The 19,425-nt window shown below is 46.3% G+C and overlaps 1 protein-coding gene across 9 annotated transcripts in view; it reads right to left on the reverse strand.

The window, feature by feature from the left end:
- Window positions 1-18,521, reverse strand: part of PPM1F (protein phosphatase, Mg2+/Mn2+ dependent 1F) — a 74,351-nt gene extending 55,830 nt beyond the window's left edge. The window contains exons 1-2 of one of the 9 annotated variants that reach the window (XM_073559114.1): window positions 17,003-17,357; window positions 432-527 (exon numbers count right to left, since the gene is read on the reverse strand). In XM_073559114.1, coding sequence (XP_073415215.1) covers window positions 432-527; window positions 17,003-17,232 — 326 coding nt within the window. In that variant the 5' untranslated portion in view covers window positions 17,233-17,357. Of the gene's footprint in view, window positions 1-431; window positions 528-17,002; window positions 17,358-17,661; window positions 17,682-18,286 lie in introns of those variants that run through there. The other 8 variants (XM_073559116.1, XM_073559121.1, XM_073559117.1 and 5 more) reach the window with 8 other exon arrangements.
- Window positions 18,522-19,425: the final 904 nt, after the last annotated feature.

Consider the following 19,425-nt stretch of genomic DNA (forward strand, 5'->3'; position numbering starts at 1 on the left):
AACATCATTAAATACCATGTTCAAATATAATGTTTATACACACACAAAACAAATAAGTGAAAGATAATATATACGGTACCATGTAAAAGGTTACCGTTTAAGGTCACTTAGAAATGTCCTTATTTTTGAAAGAATAGCACAGTTTTTTTTTTTTTTTTTTACAATGAAGCTAACATTAAGATGATTCATAAATACACTATACATTGTTAATGTGGTAAATGACTATTCTAGCTGCAAACGTCTGGTTTGTAATGCAATATCTTCATAGGTGTATAGAGGCCCATTTCCAACAACCATCACTCCAGTGTTCTTATGGTACTTTGTGTTTGCTAACTGTGTAAGAAGGCTAATGGATGGTTAGAATACCCTTGTGCAAATATGTTAGCACAGCAGAAAACAGTTTGGCTGATTAGAGAAGCTATAAACCTGACCTTCCTTTCTTTGAGCTAGTTGAGAATCTGGAGCCAGGGCTGTGGAGTCGGAGCTCATTTTGGTGGAGTCTGCGTTGGTATAAAATGGACCGACTCCTAAAATATATAATCAATTGGGTACAGTAGTTCAATGCAGAATGTGCTGAATATTTTTTCATAGGATTTCATAGTTATGAAATGTCCAATAAATGACTGTTCTATTCCTGATCTAAGGCTACATTCACACACAGCGTTTTTCCTGCGTTTTTTGAGTATACGTTTTTCAGTTGCAAAAGCAGATCAGTTTTTTAAAAATGGCATCACCTGAAAGGTTTTTGAGCTCATAGATAATGTTTTCAATAGCAAAAGCAGATTAGAAATCTGCTCTATCCATTTATCCATATCTGTCTATCCATATCATATCTGTACCAAAAAGAATGAAAGCCGGATAGCACACAGACTAACACTCCTTTTTTTTTTTTTTTTAGCACCAGTCAGGTACACCTCATAGCTGCCCAAAAGGACGCCCAGGACAGGCATTGCTCGTCTTCAGTAACACATCAACATCAATTGATAGTTGGAATAAATAGACTGCATTCATCACATCTTCTTAAGGTGCAAGCTTTATTTTCAAGTGTAGGGGTGTGCAGTATGAGGTTCTGCAGCAGCAGCCAAGGTGTGCAGTATGAGGTTCTGCCCCCGCTCCCCCTAGGTTTGATCCTGGCTACGCCCATAGTGTGAATGTAGCCTGAGGATCTAGGCTTTATCTTAGCCGAGATAAGTCAGTGTGTGTGTGTGTGTGCGCATGTATGTATATATACACACACACACACACACACACACACACACAGTACAGACCTAAAGTTTGGACACACCTTGTCAATCAAAGCGTTTTCTTTATTTTCATGACTAGGAAGATTGTAGATTCACTCTGAAGGCATCAAAACTATGAATTAACACATGCAAAATTATATAATTAACTAAAAAGTGTGAAACAACTGAAAATACTGTATGTCTTATATTCTAGGTTCTTCAAAGTAGCCACCTTTTGCTTTGATTTCTGCTTTGCACACTCTTGGCATTCTCTTGATGAGCTTCAAGAGGTAGTCACCGGAAATGGTTTTCACTTCACAGGTGTGCCCTGTCAGGTTTAATAAGTGGGATTTCTTGCCTTATAAAAGAGGTTGGGACCATCAGTTGTGTTGTGCAGAAGTCTGGTGGATACACAGCTGATAGTCCTTACTGAATAGACTGATAGAATTTGTATTATGGCAAGAATAAAGCAGCTGAGTAAAGAAAAAAAAAACGAGTGGCCATCATTACTTTAAGAAATGAAGGTCAGTCAGTCCGAAAAAATTGGGAAAACTTTGAAAAAGTGTCCCCAAGTGCAGTGGCAAAAAACATCAAGCGCTACAAAGAAACTGGCTCACATGAGGACCGCCCCTGGAAAGGAACACCAAGAGCCAGGGCTGTGGAGTCGGTAAGCCACAGTTGCGACTCCGACTCCTGGATTTTATCAGGCTCCGACTCCGGCTCCTTCATAAATGGCCAATTCATAACAACAAATTTACTGTTGTAAAATATTAAACATCGTGCTTATTCAGTTTCTCACCATCATATAAGTAATCAGACCACTTAGAGCAAAAACTACATTTATTAGAATACAATTAGAATATAGCAAATAACTTTTATAAACTTTTCTAAACTGTAAGTAAATATGCAATAAACACTTTTATGCAGTTAATAAGAAGAAATCTATAAATTTGTCCTCAGAAAAAGTATTGCCTCTGTCAGATCCTCCTTCATGGATGCCCTCAAATCTGATCTAATTATTTTGAGAGCAGAGAACAACCTCTCTACACTAACTTGTGTTGGTGGCAAAGCAGTAACCACTCGGGCAACATCTCTGACAATGTCAGGATACAGAGGAATCGCTTGTTGCACTGTTATTTTTGATGAACGGTCAAATTTCTCAATTTCTTTTAGTGCACATGAAAAATTCTGCTGAAATGTACTGGCTGTGTTCCTTGATGGGGATGACTCTTCTATGCGGGAACGCTTTGCACGGTCCTTGTGATCCAAATATTTTTCAAAATTAAATTCTTCATCAGTTGATGATGAGGGTGAAGATGTGGCAGGACGACCAAATTCTTCTTGTTCCTCCTGACTGTTCTGCAACCCTTTCATCCTTACTGCTATTTCAAACAGAGCTTCTTTTCCTTTACTTAGCTGTTGATCATCTAGAAGAATCCGATGCATTGGGTCTACATAAACAGCTGCCAAAAGAATGTTATTTTGTAATAGTAGCTCCTCTCTCCGTTTCATTGATGTAGCAATGCCACTTGCAATTAACCCTCCTCTTTGGGACAGGCGAAACATCAGGTTCTTCCACTCCTTTAAGAAAATACCTGGAGTTAAGTCCTCTGCTTATAATTTTTAGTCACTGTAAATGGGTGCTCTAGCAATTTTTCCAGCTCAGTCACCTGATTCCACTGACTTTCATTTAGCGTCAGTTGAGGGTTAGCCATGTCTACAAGAAAGGTTTTCAGTTCAACCAAGCGCTGAATCATTAAGTAAGTACAGGCCCATCGTGAGGCTTGATCAATAATTGCCCCTTTTCCAGCACGTCTCTTCAAAATTGAGTCAACTTTAGGGGTTCTGGCAACAGTAGCCAATTTTCTCACCTTGCCAATCAGTGCAGCAGCATGTCCTTCTTGCAGACTGTCTCTTATAGCCAGCTGTAGCGTATGCACAACACAGCGCATGTGATGAATGAAAGAACATATTGACACAGTTTCAACAAGATCATCTAAACTATCATGTTGCTGTTCATCTGAAGCAACTTCAGTTTGCTCCTCAGTTACAATACTGTGTTCCTCTATTTCAAACATTTCTGTGTCTGTGGACCCAGAATGTTCTTCTAGCTGCTGGTCACCATCATTACTCTCATTCATTAGCTTAATAGTACTTATATTTGAAGCATTGTCAGTTACGACAGAAAGAACTTGCTCTTTTTTAAGTTCATAGTCTTGCAGAACCTTTTCCACCAAGACCTGGAGAAACTCACTGGTGTGATGAGCTTTGGTGTCTTTTACTGCCAATGTCTTGGTAACTATTTCATTTTTGTCACAAACAAATCGGACATTGATGGCAAAATAGTTCACTGTGTGACGTGTGCAGGCATCCATTTTAAGAAACAGAAAGCGTCCCGAGAGTTTTTTTAAGTTCTTCCTTTTGTTTAAAAGCTTCTTCGATTACTAATTTTCTAATACTCTCTCTCTCCAGAGAAACACCAAGCTTGCTGGCCATTTCCCCATTCAGACACAAAAGCTGGTCGTGAAAATAATGAAATAGGCACACTATCCTTTACAACAAGCTCTATGATCTGTTTTTTAAGTGTATCTACTGTCATTGTCACAGTAACTTTGTCACTGACAAAATATCTTGCAACTGATGGCTGCAAAGTTCTCTGCTCCTTTGTTTGGCTGGAAGAGCTGGGCACTGGTTCATTGGTTTGGATGCAGTCTCTCTCATCCACTGCTTTCAGTACTTCTGGATGAAAGCGCTGTAAATGTCTCTTTAGATTAGAAGCTCTGGTAGGAGCATTTTTATCTTTGCCTGAATATGCACTCATCTTGGCTTCACAGCATTTGTTTTCATCTGGATCATTTGTCATACACTGACAGACATAATGTTTTCTATCTTGAGTGATGGTGAAATGTTCAAATACAGCTGATTTAATGTGATGCTTCTTTGACATTCTCAGGTTTTTAATTCTGCATTCACAATCCAAATGACAATTGTTTTTCCTAAAAACAATTGTACAAAATTATTGCCAGGTCGTACAACTGATATAGTGGTCAGTAATACTGTTATTATTCCTCATGTACTCACAGTTAACTGATGCAAAGTTTGTTGAAAGGATAATACTTCTTACAGTCTTCCTCTTCTGAGTAGCAGGCAGCTGTGAGATGCTTGGAAGACACACACCTAGTATGATCTAGTCTAGAGGAGGAGCTTTACTACTAAGAATTTGCAACACATTTTCACTTTCAGTTTCATACATTGTAAGTAGGGGGGTTGGGGCAGCATGAGGTTAACCAAGTATAAGATTAGATAAGGGCAGTGGAGCACAGTGACACACAAGAAGTAAGAAACACGGGTATTACATACCTGGTAATGTGTTTTTTCATGAGACATGACGGCACCACGAGAGAGGGGATCCGCCCAGCGAGGACAGGAAACCTTCAAGATAAAAGGGGCGGCTCCTCTCTCCGCATCAGTTGTTTTACAGAGCACGAGAGGAACTCCGCAGGTTAGTGTACACATAAATAATACAACTTTAATACTGTTAAATTTCCGACACCAAGGGAGTGTATAATACTAATAATGCACCCAACTAATGACGTGATCAATAGGGCGGGAATATAAGGGTGCCGTCATGTCTCATGAAAAAACACATTACCAGGTATGTAATACCCGTGTTTTTCCATTCTACATGACGGCACCACGAGAGAGTTACAGAGATTTGTATTCTCTTTAGGGGGGGATCACTGCTTGTAACACTCTTCTCCCGAATGTGAGATCAGAGGTAGCAGATAGGTCTAATCTGTAATGCTTGAAAAAGGTAGACGGAGAGGACCAAGCGGCCGCCTTACAGATTTGGTCGATGGAGGCGTCCGCTCTCTCCGCCCAGGACGTTGCCATGGCCCTCGTGGAATGGGCTTTTAGGCCCTCTGGAACAGCCCTGCCTGCACTACCATATGCTAGTATGATGGCCTCTCTCACCCATCTAGCTATAGTTTGCTTAGAGGCTTTAAGGCCCTCCCTTGCCCCCTGGTATGAAACAAACAGGGCCCTCTGTTTCCTCCAGGGTTTTGTCATCTCTAAATATTGTAGGATACATCTCCTAACATCTAAGCAATGTAGCCTCTCCTCCTTCTTGTTACCGGGGTTAGGACAAAAGGATGGCAAGACTACTTCCTGAGCTCTGTGGAATTTCGACACTACCTTAGGGAGGTATGCTGGGTCTAATCTTAAGACAACTCTATCGTTCATAACCTGAGTGTATGGCGGGTCTGCTGACAGTGCGTGTAAGTCCCCCACCCTACGTGCCGATGTAAGTGCCACTAATAAGGCTGTTTTTAAAGTTAACACTTTATCTGATGTCACGTCTAGTGGTTCAAATGGACTTTCTGTTAGAGATGATAGGACTAAGTTTAGATCCCAGGGAGGAGGTTTAGGAGATGGGACAGAGTTAGCCCTAGTACAGGCCCGGATAAACCTGGCCACCCATCTATCATTTGCTAGGTCATAGTTGAATAATGCTGCCAGGGCTGAAACGTGTACTTTGAGGGTGCTGACAGCTAAGCCCAAGTCTAAACCCCTTTGCAGAAACTCTAGCACTGCCCTCACCGGTACTTCTCCCTCCCGTATTGGGCCTGAGGTGGACAAAAATTTTCTCCATATTCTCCCGTATATTTTTGTAGTCACTGGCTTTCTGCTACTGATTAGGGTGGAAATTAACCTTTGTGAAAACCCTTTTTTCTCTAACAGTGACCTTTCAAATTCCAGGCTGTCAAATGCAACCTGGAGTTCGGAGGGTGATTGAAGGGACCCTGTGTTAGGAGGTCGTGGTCCTCTGGGAGTACCCATGGGTCCGTCACTGACATCACTCTTAGCCAGTAGAACCACGGCCTTTTTGGCCAAAAGGGAGCTATCATAATTACTCTGGCTCGGTCCTCCCTGATCTTCTTCAGGACTAACGGAATGAGGCATATCGGGGGGAAGGCGTACAGGAGACCTGATGTCCATTTTATCCTGAAGGCGTCTACCGCCAGTGGCATGTCTGCTGGACTTAGAGAGCAGAACTTTTGAACCTTTCTGTTGGTTTTTGAGGCGAAGAGATCTATTATGGGTTTCCCCCACATAAGCATAATCCATTGAAAAATGGACTCTTTTAGGCACCATTCGCCTTGCTTCAACCGGTTCCTGCTCAGAAAGTCTGCCTTCAGGTTGTCCACACCTCGGATATGCAGGGCCGATAATGAGAGAAACTGACGTTCCGCTAGAGTCAGTATTCTTCCCGCTATTTTCATTAATGACCGAGAACGGGTGCCCCCCTGATGGTTCACATATGCTACTGCTGTACGATTGTCTGATAGGACTTTCACGTGATGTCCTGTCAGGTGTGTCAGTAAACCTTCCAGCGCCCTTTCGATGGCTAGCAGCTCCCACTCGTTTGAGGATAGATCTTTTTCGTCCTGAGCCCAAGGATCTTGAAGCCATAGGGTGTCTAGATGGGCTCCCCAGCCCCAGGGGCTGGCATCTGTCGTGACTACTCTGGAGGCTGTATATGTCCAGGGTACTCCCCTTGGAGAGGACTCTATCTGTAACCACCACCTGAGTGACTGGAGTACAGGGTCCGGGATGGTGAGCTTTTGCTCTAACTGCCCCTGAAGCCTCAGATCGTTTTGTAACACACACCACTGAAGTTCCCTTGTGTGAAACTGAGCCCATTTTATTGCTGGTATGCAGGAAGTTAGGGATCCCAACACTGACATGGCTTTCCTCAGAGTCATTACTGGCTTTCTTAATGTTGTCCTGATTAGGTTTTTGATTTTTTCTTTTTTCCTCTGGGAGGCGACATTCCTGCACCACCGAGTCTATTGTTAGGCCCAAAAAATTCTGGATCATTGTTGGTTCCAGTTTGGATTTTTTGAGGTTCAGTTGCCAACCCAGAGTCTGAAGTGTCTCCATCACTATCTTGACTTGTTCCTGACAGTGAGAGAAATCTCTCCCCACTATCAGGAAGTCGTCCAGATATGGTATTACCAGGGCATCTTTTTCCCTGAGATGTGCCGAGACCTCCGCAATTAATTTCGTGAAGACCCGGGGGGCTATTGCTACCCCAAAGGGCAGAGCCCTGTATTGAAAGTGATGCCACTGAGATTTTATCTGGACTGCCACCCTGAGATATTTGCGGTCTTGCTGCCGGATCGGGACATGATAGTAAGCATCCTTGAGATCCAGGACCGCCATGTAACACCGAGGAAAGAGGAGTTTCACTGCAGATCTTATGGTTTCCATCTTGAATGATGGGACTATCAAATATCTGTTGAGGCCTTTCAGATTTATAATTGTCCTCCAGGAATTGTCTGGTTTCTTTATTAGAAATAGGGGGGAGTAAAAGCCTTCCTTTTTTTCTTTTTCCGGAACTTCTTCCAGTACAAGTTTCTGTATGAGTGACAATACCTCCTCTTCCAGACTCTCTTGTCTTTCTTGAGAAGATTGCACTGGAGTCTGAATGAATTTTTGTGGTGGCCAATGGTGGAATTTTAATTCCAGACCTGACCCTACTATCTGTCGGATCCAGGTGCTGGATGAGATTCTCTCCCAGGCTGGGAGGAAGTGAGAGAGCCTTCCCCACACCTGAGAAGGACCGTCACTGGGAGGGTTTTTTGGCTTCCCTGGAGGGCTTGCCGAAATAGAAGCCTCTCCCTCCTCTGTATCGCCTGTCAGAATTGTTTTTGTCTCGATCTCTGAATTGTTGCTTTCTGAATTTTCGGCCCCTCTGAAAGGAGCGCCGAAACGCTTGAAATGGTTGTTTTGGAAAATTTTTCTTTGTATCACCCGCTTTTTCCAATACGTCATCCAATGCAGGTCCGAACAAGAAATTTCCCTCACATGGCAGAGAGCACAGTTTCATCTTTGCCTGAGTGTCCCCCGGCCAGCATTTTAGCCATACTGCGCGCCGTCCTACATTGGTTAAGGCTGCTGACTTTGCTGCTAGTCTGGCCGAGTCTGCAGAAGCCTCTGCGAGAAAGTCTGCCGCCGCTCTAATAGCCGGTAATGCTTCCAGAATTGACTCTCTGGGAACTCCACGTTCTAGTTGATCCTCCAAGTTGTCTACCCATATCTTTAGAGACCTAGCCACACACGTAGCTGAGATAGCCGGTCTTAGCGCCCCAGCCGAGGTTTCCCAGGCTGTCTTAAGGCAATTGTCTGTCTTCCGGTCCAGCGGTTCTTTCAGAAACCCCAGATCCTCAAAGGGTAGGGAGGTTTTCCTGGCGACTTTTGATATCGCTACATCGATTTTGGGAGCCCTATCCCAGGATGAGGATGCCTCTTCCTCAAAGGGATACCTCCTCTTCAGAGAATTAGATATCTGGGACTTTTTCTCTGGTTTTTCCCATTCGCGTTTTATGAGCTCTTCTATTTGCTCATTAATAGGGAAGGTCTTACGCTTTTTCTTTTGTAGTCCACTGAACATGAGTTCTTGGGCTGTCTTTTTTGCTCGCTCCTCTACCAGCCCCATGGTAGATCTGATTGCTTTAATAAGTTCATCCGTAGATTCTACTGGGAACGTATCTTCCCCATCTGAGCTACTATCTGAATAGTGCGTTTTATCTGAGTCCTCCTCTGATCCTGTATAGTCTTCTTGAGAGACCCCTGAGGGGCTGGATCTATCCCTAGTTTTCCTATCTGCATCCGCAGATTGTAATGCACTTACTGACTTACAAACCTCTGTCTGAATTAGGGACCTCAGACTATCCGAGAATGAGGGAGTCTCCTCCGCTATTGTTTTGTTAATACACTCCTGGCATAACTTTTTATTCCAGGCTGTTCCTACGGGACTTTTGCATAAAGCACATTCTTTATTCTTAGATTTTCCCCTACTTTTCTTAGGGACTTTCTATACTCCACCCCGCCAATGTATGTAAGAGAGGGAGGAGAGGGAAGAGAGGAGACAAGAGAAAGAGAACAGACATTAGAGTACTGGACTTTCTCGTAGTTCACTCACCACTCGGACGCTTTCACAAAACGGGTACCGGATCTGGAGGCTGACTGGTCTTCTCACTGTCTCCTAAGGAGACTAGGGACCCCTCCTTCTTGCGTTGACGATCCGCCCGTGCGCTGCCCGAGCGGCTTCCACTGCTGCTGCGGCGTGTCTGGCTCTTTTCGTGTGAGCGTGACCGCCTTTCCTTCGCTTCCTGGCGTGGTTGTATATGCTCTGGTGAGGGGCTCTCCATCCTGCCGTATATGTCTGCTGCTATCCTGTGCTGAGAGCAGTCACACCTGACCATGTAATGGTGTAGTGACGCCAGCCACTACCGGTTTAAATAGCAGCCCCCAGCTTCCAGCTGCTTAGCAGGAGCCAAATGAGAGCAGTCTCCCTTTTTTTTTTTTTTTTTTTTTTTTAAATTGGACCGCCTGGGCCCCGTATCTCGCTTGCGCCCTCTGCGCGCGCGCGCCACTACCTGTGTCCGCGCGCCCCCTAGAGACTGCGCACACCCCTGTGTCTCTGCTGCGCGCGCCACCTCTACTTCCGGGTCGCCGCTTACCACTTCCGGTTTAGCGTCGGCTTCCTCCCAGCAAGGCCCCGCCATGCGCGCTCCAATGCGCGTGTCCTTGCCGCCCTGGTGTGCTCAGCGGCGCGAACCCCGGTTTTCCGGTGAGCGCCTGGGCCCCATACCGGTCACCTGCGCTCTCCCTCTTACCTGAGGAGAAAGGATGGACGATCCACTATACCACCAACGTATACACCAGGTAAACCTTCCAGAGCCGGATTCTACGGGGACTGGCGTCTGGTCTCAACAGGGCGGGTACACAAATGTGGCACCCCCGAGGAGCAATATCTTCGCCCAGGCACCGATGTGTCTCATGGGCTGCATGGCCACCATACGTCAACAGGGAGGGAACACGGAACGTGGCCTCCGTGGACGTTTTACGGGGTACATTTACATCTTGGAGGGTACACCGCCTGTGGTCTCCAAGGTATCCAGCTTCACCCGGGCATCTGCCCCATGGGCTGTGGCCACACACTCGCTCAGGGGGGACATAGGAATATATGACCCCCGAGGCGACTACCGGTACCTGGTATCAGGTGTAGCAGACCGGTGCCTGCTATTTGATCACCCGACCCAGGCCCAGGCATCCTCTTCTTTCTTCAAGAGGTTTTCATCTTGAGGGCTTCCCATCGAGGACAGGAAACCAACTGATGCGGAGAGAGGAGCCGCCCCTTTTATCTTGAAGGTTTCCTGTCCTCGCTGGGCGGATCCCCTCTCTCGTGGTGCCGTCATGTAGAATGGAAAAATGTCTCTATCTCCTGCAGAACTGCTTATCACTGTTGTTCATAGTTTGATAGAACATATATATTTGAGTAACATTTATAAAATTCATATGAAAGTTCAATTATGAAATATTAATACATTTTTTTTTAAAGCTGGAGTCGGTACATTTCTACCGACTCCAACTCCACGACTCCGACTCCACAGTCCTGGCTACATTGTAAATAAAGACACAGCCAGAATAAAGTTCTTTATTTGAAATAATCACACAGACTCCTAAAAGCAAACCTAAAAGCCCTATTGTAAAGCCATCCACAACCTGTCTCCTCCATATATCTGTGACATGGTCTCCCGGTACTTAACCAACAGGCAACCGTCGATCCTCCTCTCAAGATCTCCTTCTCTACTCCCCTCTTACCTCTTCTTCCCACAACCGCATACAAGACTTCTCCCATGCTTCCCCCATACTCTGGAACTCTCCACCCCAACACATCAGACTTCCTCCTACCATGGTAACCTTCAAAAGAAACCTGAAGACCTCTCTTCCAACAAGCCTACAACCTGCAGTGATCCTCAGTCTACTGAACCGCCGCACGACCAGCTCCACCCTCTCCTTGTGTATCTTCACCCATCCCCTGTAGACTGTGAGCCCTCGCGGGCAAGGTCCTCTCTCCTTCTGTACTTGTGTGTGCCTTGTATTGCTCATGTTTATTGTACTTTATGTATGCCCCTTTTTCACATGTAAATGCCACGGAATAAATGGTGCTATAAAAATTTATAATAATATCTGAGCCTCATACCGTGTGTACAGCACTAGCACATCCATGAAAAGATGGCATCTGATCAGACAGTACAAGCAGTGAGGATACAGAATAACTTATTACTTAGAATGGTTAGAGCTCATGCAGACGTTCGTAGATCTCGGTCCGATCATGGATCGCAATGCACAGACTGTTCACGAGTCTCCCGACCATAGCATGACAGCCTCATATATTTCTAGGAGGCTATCATGGCCAGGTAGGGAAAGCCGAGGCCATTCCATGCTCTGACTGATTTGCATAGACGTCTGAATAAATAACATGCCACCACAACAGTTTTTTTTTTTTTTTTTTTTACAATAGTTGCCTTTACACAATTTATGAACAGAAAGTTTATAACTGAGTAACTTTCACAAGCAAAGGTGAAGAGAATGGAGAATGCTAGGGAAGCAGAAATACTGTATGAATGGTATGTCAGGTATGAGGGCTGGGCTCGCTGAGACATCCCTGCAGTTCTCAGTGAGAGAAGCCGGGATAATATGACCCAATCTAAAAAGGAGAGCCAGAATCATGTTTACATGCAGAAACGACTTCCCGATTGCAATAGTCTCATGCTGCCGATTTCAACAGAACTTAATAGGTAAGAAAGTAACAGCCACAATGCCTATAGACCCCCCTGTACACAAGAAAGTGATGGAAACCTGCCAATATCACTTGGACTGGCTAACCATCTAATGTGCAACTCCTCCCCCGACACATGATGTTTGAGGAGCGAATAAGTCCACCAAGCTGAATTACAGTAGCTGATCATTTTGCCCCTCCCTGGAGAAAATCTGCCACAAGAGTTATCCTGGGACACCCTTATGCTTCCTCTCCCACTGTGAACTTTGACCATTATTTTTTTTTTCATCTGATTTTAATATTTTGGTCCATGTGTCATCAATATGGCATCTGATCTCATATGCCAAAAAAACAAAAAAAAGCTGCATCAGGATGCAACACTGATCGTATCAGTGTGCCATCCATTTATTTTGTGGACCCACTTGTGACTCAGCTCAAAATTGGACTTTTTTCTTTTTTTAATGAATTTAAAGACACTGCGAACATCTCACTCGCGTGAATTACCCCCAAAGAAAATAACTGGGTGCATATTGCGTCTTTTAAAAACCCAAATAAAAACACGTGAATGAAAGACATCTATACAAGGCCTATGAATTGCTGTGCTTGTCATAAAACTGTTATATTAGAAGACGTACTAAAAGCAGTCAGACTAAAGTCAAACAGAATTTTCTATCGTCTGACAAAAATCGGTCCAATTATGTGAATCACACTGATCAGAGTCTGAGCACAGTGGTCCGATTATCTTAGATGTGGAGAAGATGGAAAAAAATATTCTCTATCTTCTTCATTCTCTGAAAATCAGGCTACACTCTGCTGTCATCTGAGTGCAGACAGATATTTTGACAGACCCATTGACTTAAATGGCCAACAAGAATCCGAATCACAACTGCAAATTGTGCACGTGACAATTTTTTCCTTGGACAAACTCAGTCCGATAAAAACAAACATGTGAACGACCATATAGAATAACGTTGGTCTGAGTGTGATCTGGTGTTTTTACTGTCCATCTCAGGGATGGACAGTATATCTAAGGAAATCTTCAAGCTTATCGAGGAGTTTCACTTTTTACCTCTCTAATGGCCTGGCAGTTTCTTCCTATATCAAATTGGTGAGAACCAATCGACAGGACTCGGTCTATCAGCCACGCCAGTAACCTGTGGATGAGAACAGCCTGTTACCTGACGGCGCCCACGGCTCATGATTAGCTGGCCTGGAGCTATGTCATGGGTGCGTTATGCCACATCGATGACATTGTGTCAGACCGGCTTTTCAAAAAAAAAAAAAAAAAAAGCTGTGGAAGGAAGGCTGCTCTCAGGGCTCACATCCAGGGGCCAGAGTACTGATGTGGCCGATTTACTGTGTCCTGCGAATAAACCTGCATCAACTCTGCCCCTACGCTTTTCATAGACCATTTAAGGGGACACTTCAAAACAGTTCACAACAACAATATGGATACCCTCCAGCAAGTCACAGTCAGATTCTGCAACCAAGGAACGTGTACAATTAGTAGCCACATAGCTGTTGCCCAAGTTGAAAAATGGACGTCTCACTCGTAAATAGGATGTGAGCACTAACAGGACAGAGTAAGGGTATGTGCACACTAGGGTGACCGCAAAAAATCGATGTTGGAATTTTGTCCGTCTGGACCCCACAAAATGATTCCCCTTTCCAGATATTGAGATAGCTAAAATTTGAGCTCGATCAAACGACGTTAACCCGTGCCGCTCGTCGCTCAAAGTTTGAAAAAATCCAAATTGAGGTATTTTAAGATTTAGGTATTTTGCATAGTCTGTTAGACTATAAAGAATGTGACAACAACATTGCAGAAATAGCCCTGACCAAATTTTCGAACCATTTGTGGTATTTGAATGCAGAGTTGGTGGGATTATCGTTTTTTGATCCCACCATTACAGACAATGAAAAGTTGTTAATGGCTAATAAATTGCTCAGTAGCACAGATGAACCATCAGAGCACACTAGGGTTGTAAATACAAAAGTTAGGAAAGAAAAATTAAAAGAGGTAGGAAGTAACCGACTTTAACGACCTTCTGACAAAAGATGAAGAACAAAAGCAATATGTCCTGCAAGTTGTAAGCAAATGCCGAGCATTATATTCTGACGTTTCAAAAACTACTTTAACAAAAGCTCTAGAATAGATTAGACAACTATGTAAAATTATCAACTCATGTAGGTTAGCGTGCTCTGATGGTTCATCTGTGCTACTGAGCAATTTATTAGCCATTAACAACTTTTCATTGTCTGTAATGGTGGGATCAAAAAACGATAATCCCACCAACTCTGCATTCAAATACCACAAATGGTTCGAAAATGTGGTCAGGGCTATTTCTGCAATGTTGTTGTCACATTCTTTATAGTCTAACAGACTATGCAAAATACCTAAAAATTAAAATACCTCAATTTGGATTTTTTCAAACTTTGAGCGACGAGCGGCACGGGTTAACGTCGTTTGATCGAGCTCAAATTTTGGCTCTCTCAATATCTGGAAAGGGGAATCGTTTTGTGGGGTCCAGACGAACAAGATTCTGACATTTTTTCCCCCCCCATATGAGATCCGGTCACCCTAGTGCACACGCTGCGGTTTTGGCCCTGCAGAACTGCAGCAGTTCCGCAGACATGGTACTTTACCATGTTAGCCTATGGGTTTTCAAAACCGCAGTGCTCATGCTGTGGTTTTTTACCTGCGGAAAAGCTGCATTTTTTTTCCCGCAGCATGTCAATTGTTTCTGCGGATTCTGCTGGGGTTTGCTACCTATTCCATTGTCCAGGTGTCAAACCGCAGGGCAAAACCGCAGGTCACTTTACCTACGGTTTTTCCTGCGGTTCCGCAGGAAAAAACCCGCAGGAAAAAACCCGCAGGTGAATCTGCAGTGTGTGCACATACCCTAAGGCTAAGTGCACACGCTGCGGATTGGTCTGCGGATTTTTTATCTGCAGAACCGCAGGTAAAATGACCTGCGGATTGGCCTGCGGTTTATCATCTCTACAATGGAGGAAACGGTAAAACACAGCAGAATCCGAAGAAAAGAAGTGACATGTCATTTCTTTCTGCGGATTCAAAGCCGCAGCTTTTCTGCAGTTAAAAATCCGCAGCATGTGCACAGCAGATTGTAAATCCCATAGGATAACATGCTACTGTACACTGCAGAACTGCTGCGGCCAAAACCGCAGCAGAACGGCAGCAAAAACCGCACATATGTGCACATAGCCTAAGGCCTTATTCACACAACCATATAATTTGTCTTATGGCCACAATTCCTGCAACTCCTAACCAGAGCAGAGACTAAGGCTGTGTGCACACGCTGCGGATTCCGCTGCGTTTCCGCAGCGGTTTTGGCCGCTGCGGACACGCAGCAGTTTTAGCTGCGGTGTACAGTACCATTCATTTGCATGTCAATTCTTTCTGCGGAAACCGCTGCGGGTTCCTATCTCCACCATTGTGGAGATAGTGAATCCGCAGGACCAAACCACAGGCAAAACCGCAGATAATCCGCAGGTCTTTGGACCTGCGGATTATCTGCGGTTTTTGCAAAATCCGTGCGGATTAATCCGCAGCGCGTGCACACAGCCTTATAAGTCTATATTACACAGACTGTGAAATAGGGACGCAGTATGAATGAAGCCCTGGATCAGGGGTGGGGAACCTCAGGCCTGTAGGCCGTTTACAGTCCCCGGGGACCGTACTGCTTGGGCCGCCAGCCGTATTTTGCCGGCCCCAATAATTTCGTCTTGCACTGTGCACACGCAGCATTCACTACTAAGCACTGAGGCGCATGCAACGAAAGAGGACGGTCCTCACACCAGTGCCAGCGTCAGGACGTACTTTGTGGGCAGAGGTAGAGCACAATTTGTATGGCCCCTGAAGGATGGTAAAAATATGCAAATGACCCTTGGCAGAAAAAAAAAAAGTTCCCCACCCGAGCTAGACTAACTACACACAGACTGACGAATGGTAACTTGTTAATCACATTTCCATGTGGAGTTACAGAGGAACACAACAAACATAGATCCTCCAGAACTGGCATTTCTTGGGGGTAGTTACGGAGAGATCCTCCAGAACTGGCATTTCTTGGGGGTAGTTACGGAGAGATCCTCCAGAATTGGCATTTCTTGGGGTAGTTATGGAGAGATCCTCCAGAATTGGCATTTCTTGGGGTAGTTACAACAGACAAGTTCCGCAGCGAATGCCAGAACCCTGGCAGAAGTTGGATAGACCCCAGGATGTGATGTGACCACACCCAGCAGAGCCGCCCTTAGTCTGTCAGAGAAGCCCAAACATTGCCCTGCTCTCCATAGACACTGACCACTCATGAGTAGAGATGAACGACTTTGCCTTTTTTAGGGTTGAGTCAAGTTTCATGAAACCCCACTTTCTCAAAAGTCGAGTCGAACGAAATCGACCGACTATCGGGAAAAGTAGGTGGTCCGACAAACACGAAACCCAATGCAAGTCAATGGGGAAGCAAAGTCGGCAGACTTTAACCCTAGAGGTGGCGAAATCTCTCTCCGGACGCTGCACATGTCATCTTGATGTCCACAGTGTACTTCCTTACTCATTGGCAGAAAAAAAGTCACGTGCAAGCATTCTGGGAAATCCGACTTTGGCGCTCGTTTTGCCGACTGCATAGCCGACTTCACGCTGTGGACGGGTTTCGGTCGGCGAAACCCGACTTTGCCATAAGTCGGCGACTTAAGAATCTGGCCGACCTGTTTCGCTCAGCTCTACTCATGAGTGATGCGACGAGGAAATCAATATTTCTATAGCGCCAACGTATTCTGCGGCGCAGCGTAGAGAGGATGTATACAGACATTACAGAATAGCAATAATCACATAAATCAGCAGATCCCAGAGGGGCGCAGACCCTGCTCACAAGACACTGGGGGCTTCTGTGAATATTATTATAATTGTGACTGATGGTCTGTATCGTGATATGTGAGGAGTCATTCACAATGCGCTCTCCATATCACAGCAGGCTGCTGCCAGTATGTGAAAGGTGTCACCTGCTGGGACTTGTAGTCCCACACAAGGAGACCACGTGCCTTCTCACACAGAACCCCCGCTACCTCATACGGCTCCATGATGCTGCGCACAACCCCCCATACAAGCAGACAGCTGCGCCCTCACCTGCCCCCCACCAGCCGCTGCACAGACTCGGACAGCTCCCCCTCGGCCTCGTCACGGCTTACGCTCCGGTTCTGTGGCCGCAGCTGCCTCTCGGCTCCCGCCAGGTCGTGCAGAACCGCAGCCAGCCAGTTGTGAGCCGCCGCCTCATCCTCTGCTGCCGCCGCCATACCGCTGGGTAGCGGCCACTTCACTGAACTAGGGACCGCCTGACGTCGGGCGTCACGTGACATGCCGGATCACGTGCTGCACGCTGGAGTAGTGGGGTAGTTCCTGGTTGTGCAGCTGCTGTGGGCGGCGGGAGCGCTGTGCCGTGTTACTGGCCCTGGGCCCTTATTGGAGAGAGGAGGCAGCGCTGTCACCGTGATCTATTGCTGAAGGTTCAGCTTTGCAACCGATGTCAATAAAAAAAAAATACTATGCAAATACCATTAAAGGGGTTAACTCCTTGAAATACTATTAGCACGTAGGCTCCTCAGTGTGAAATGAGCACTAGAGTGGTTCCAGAAGTGAAGACAAACTACAACAAAGGACCAGCCCAGAAGTCAGAACCAGCCTTATTGGCAGTGGCGTAACTACAAAGTTATGGGCCCCGATGCAAACTTTCAAATGGGCCTCCCCCCCCTAGCCTAAATACACAAACATGGCTCTGCTTTGTACACCTTGTACACACACGGCTCCGCTCCGTCCACCTTGTACATACACTGCTCCGCTCCGTCCACCTTGTACACACACTGCTCCGCTCCGTCCACCTCGTACACACACTGCTCCGCTCTGTACACCTCGTCCACACACGGCTCCGCTCCGTCCACCTCGTACACACACGGCTCCGCTCCGTCCACCTCGTACACACACGGCTCCATACACCTTGTACACATATGGCTCCGCTCTGTACACACACGGCTCCGCTCCGTCCACCTCGTCCACACACGGCTCCGCTCCGTCCACCTCGTCCACACACGGCTCCGCTCCGTCCACCTCGTCCACACACGGCTCCGCTCCGTACACCTTGTACACATTGGCTCCGCTGTGTACACACACGGCTCTGCTCCGTCCACCTTGTACACACACGGCTCCGCTCCGTCCACACACGGCTCCGCTCCGTCCACCTCGTCCACACACGGCTCCGCTCCGTCCACACACGGCTCCGCTCCGTACACCTCGTACACACACGGCTCCGCTCCGTACACCTCGTACACACACGGCTCTGCTCCGTCCACCTCGTACACACACGGCTCGGCTCCGTCCACCTCGTACACACACGGCTCGGCTCCGTCCACCTCGTACACATATGGCTCCGCTGTGTACACACACGGCTCCGCTCCGTCCACCTTGTACACACACGGCTCCGCTCCACACGGCTCCGCTCCGTCCACCTCGTACACACACGGCTCCGCTCCGTCCACACACGGCTCCGCTCCGTCCACCTTGTACACACACGGCTCCGCTCCGTCCACCGCGTGCACATGCGTCTCTGCTCCGTACAATGCATACGAGGCTCCTGATCATGTGACCCCTGACTCCTCCCCTCCTGTGACCTCATCACAGGTCTTGTGTGCAGGCCAATTGCAGCCTGGCAGCCACTCACAGCAAGGAGCTGCACAGCCAATGAGCGGCTGCAAGCTCCACGATTGGGACCCTAAACACTCCGAGCCCTGTCGCAGCTGCGACCCCGGTAGTCCCGCCCCTGCTTATTGGTCAGCTCTACCTGACTGTGCAGAACATTGCACACACAGGCAGAGATAGGGCACCAGCTGCAGAAGTCGTGCATTAAAGGGGATGTCCAGTACTTTATTTTACTCATTTATATAGCGCTATTACTTTACATTGATACCTCTAGGTTAGGTCATGAATATCAGATCTTTGTGACACCGGGCACGTCCACTGCTCAGTAGTTCTAGCTGGATGTGCCCAGTTGCAGAGTGGACCAACACAGTTGTGCTAACTTTCTAGTGTCCGCAGCAGGGCTCTACAGATGTGGATCTGCTGTACTGCGCTGCGGCAACTGTATAGCTGACAGGGCGGTTTAGTTCCACTCTGCAACTGAGCACATCCAGCCTCAGTCAGCCCCAAGAATTGCTGATCGGCGGAGGTGCTGGTCTCACACCCTTACCGATGATATTGATGACATCCTAAGGATAAGCCATCAATGTAAAGTGCTGGACAACCCCTTTAACACATCATTACTGGGGACTAGTAAACAGAGACTGGTGGAGGAACCAAGCAGACTTTATCACATCTAGAATTAATATATTGTGCTTGGTATATCATACCTGTATACATCAACCTAACAGGAAGAGTGAGTCAGGTACATTCAAACACATGGTCGCAGAGATCTGCACATATCAGGTTGATGAGTCAATGTGCCAATCAATGGTCCACATGGACTATATCGCATGGACTAGTCTGGTCTGGTTTTCGGACAA

Source organism: Dendrobates tinctorius, unplaced genomic scaffold, assembly GCF_039654945.1.
Source record: "Dendrobates tinctorius isolate UK_male_01 unplaced genomic scaffold, ASM3965494v1 ptg000265l, whole genome shotgun sequence".
Classification (NCBI taxonomy): domain Eukaryota; kingdom Metazoa; phylum Chordata; class Amphibia; order Anura; family Dendrobatidae; genus Dendrobates; species Dendrobates tinctorius.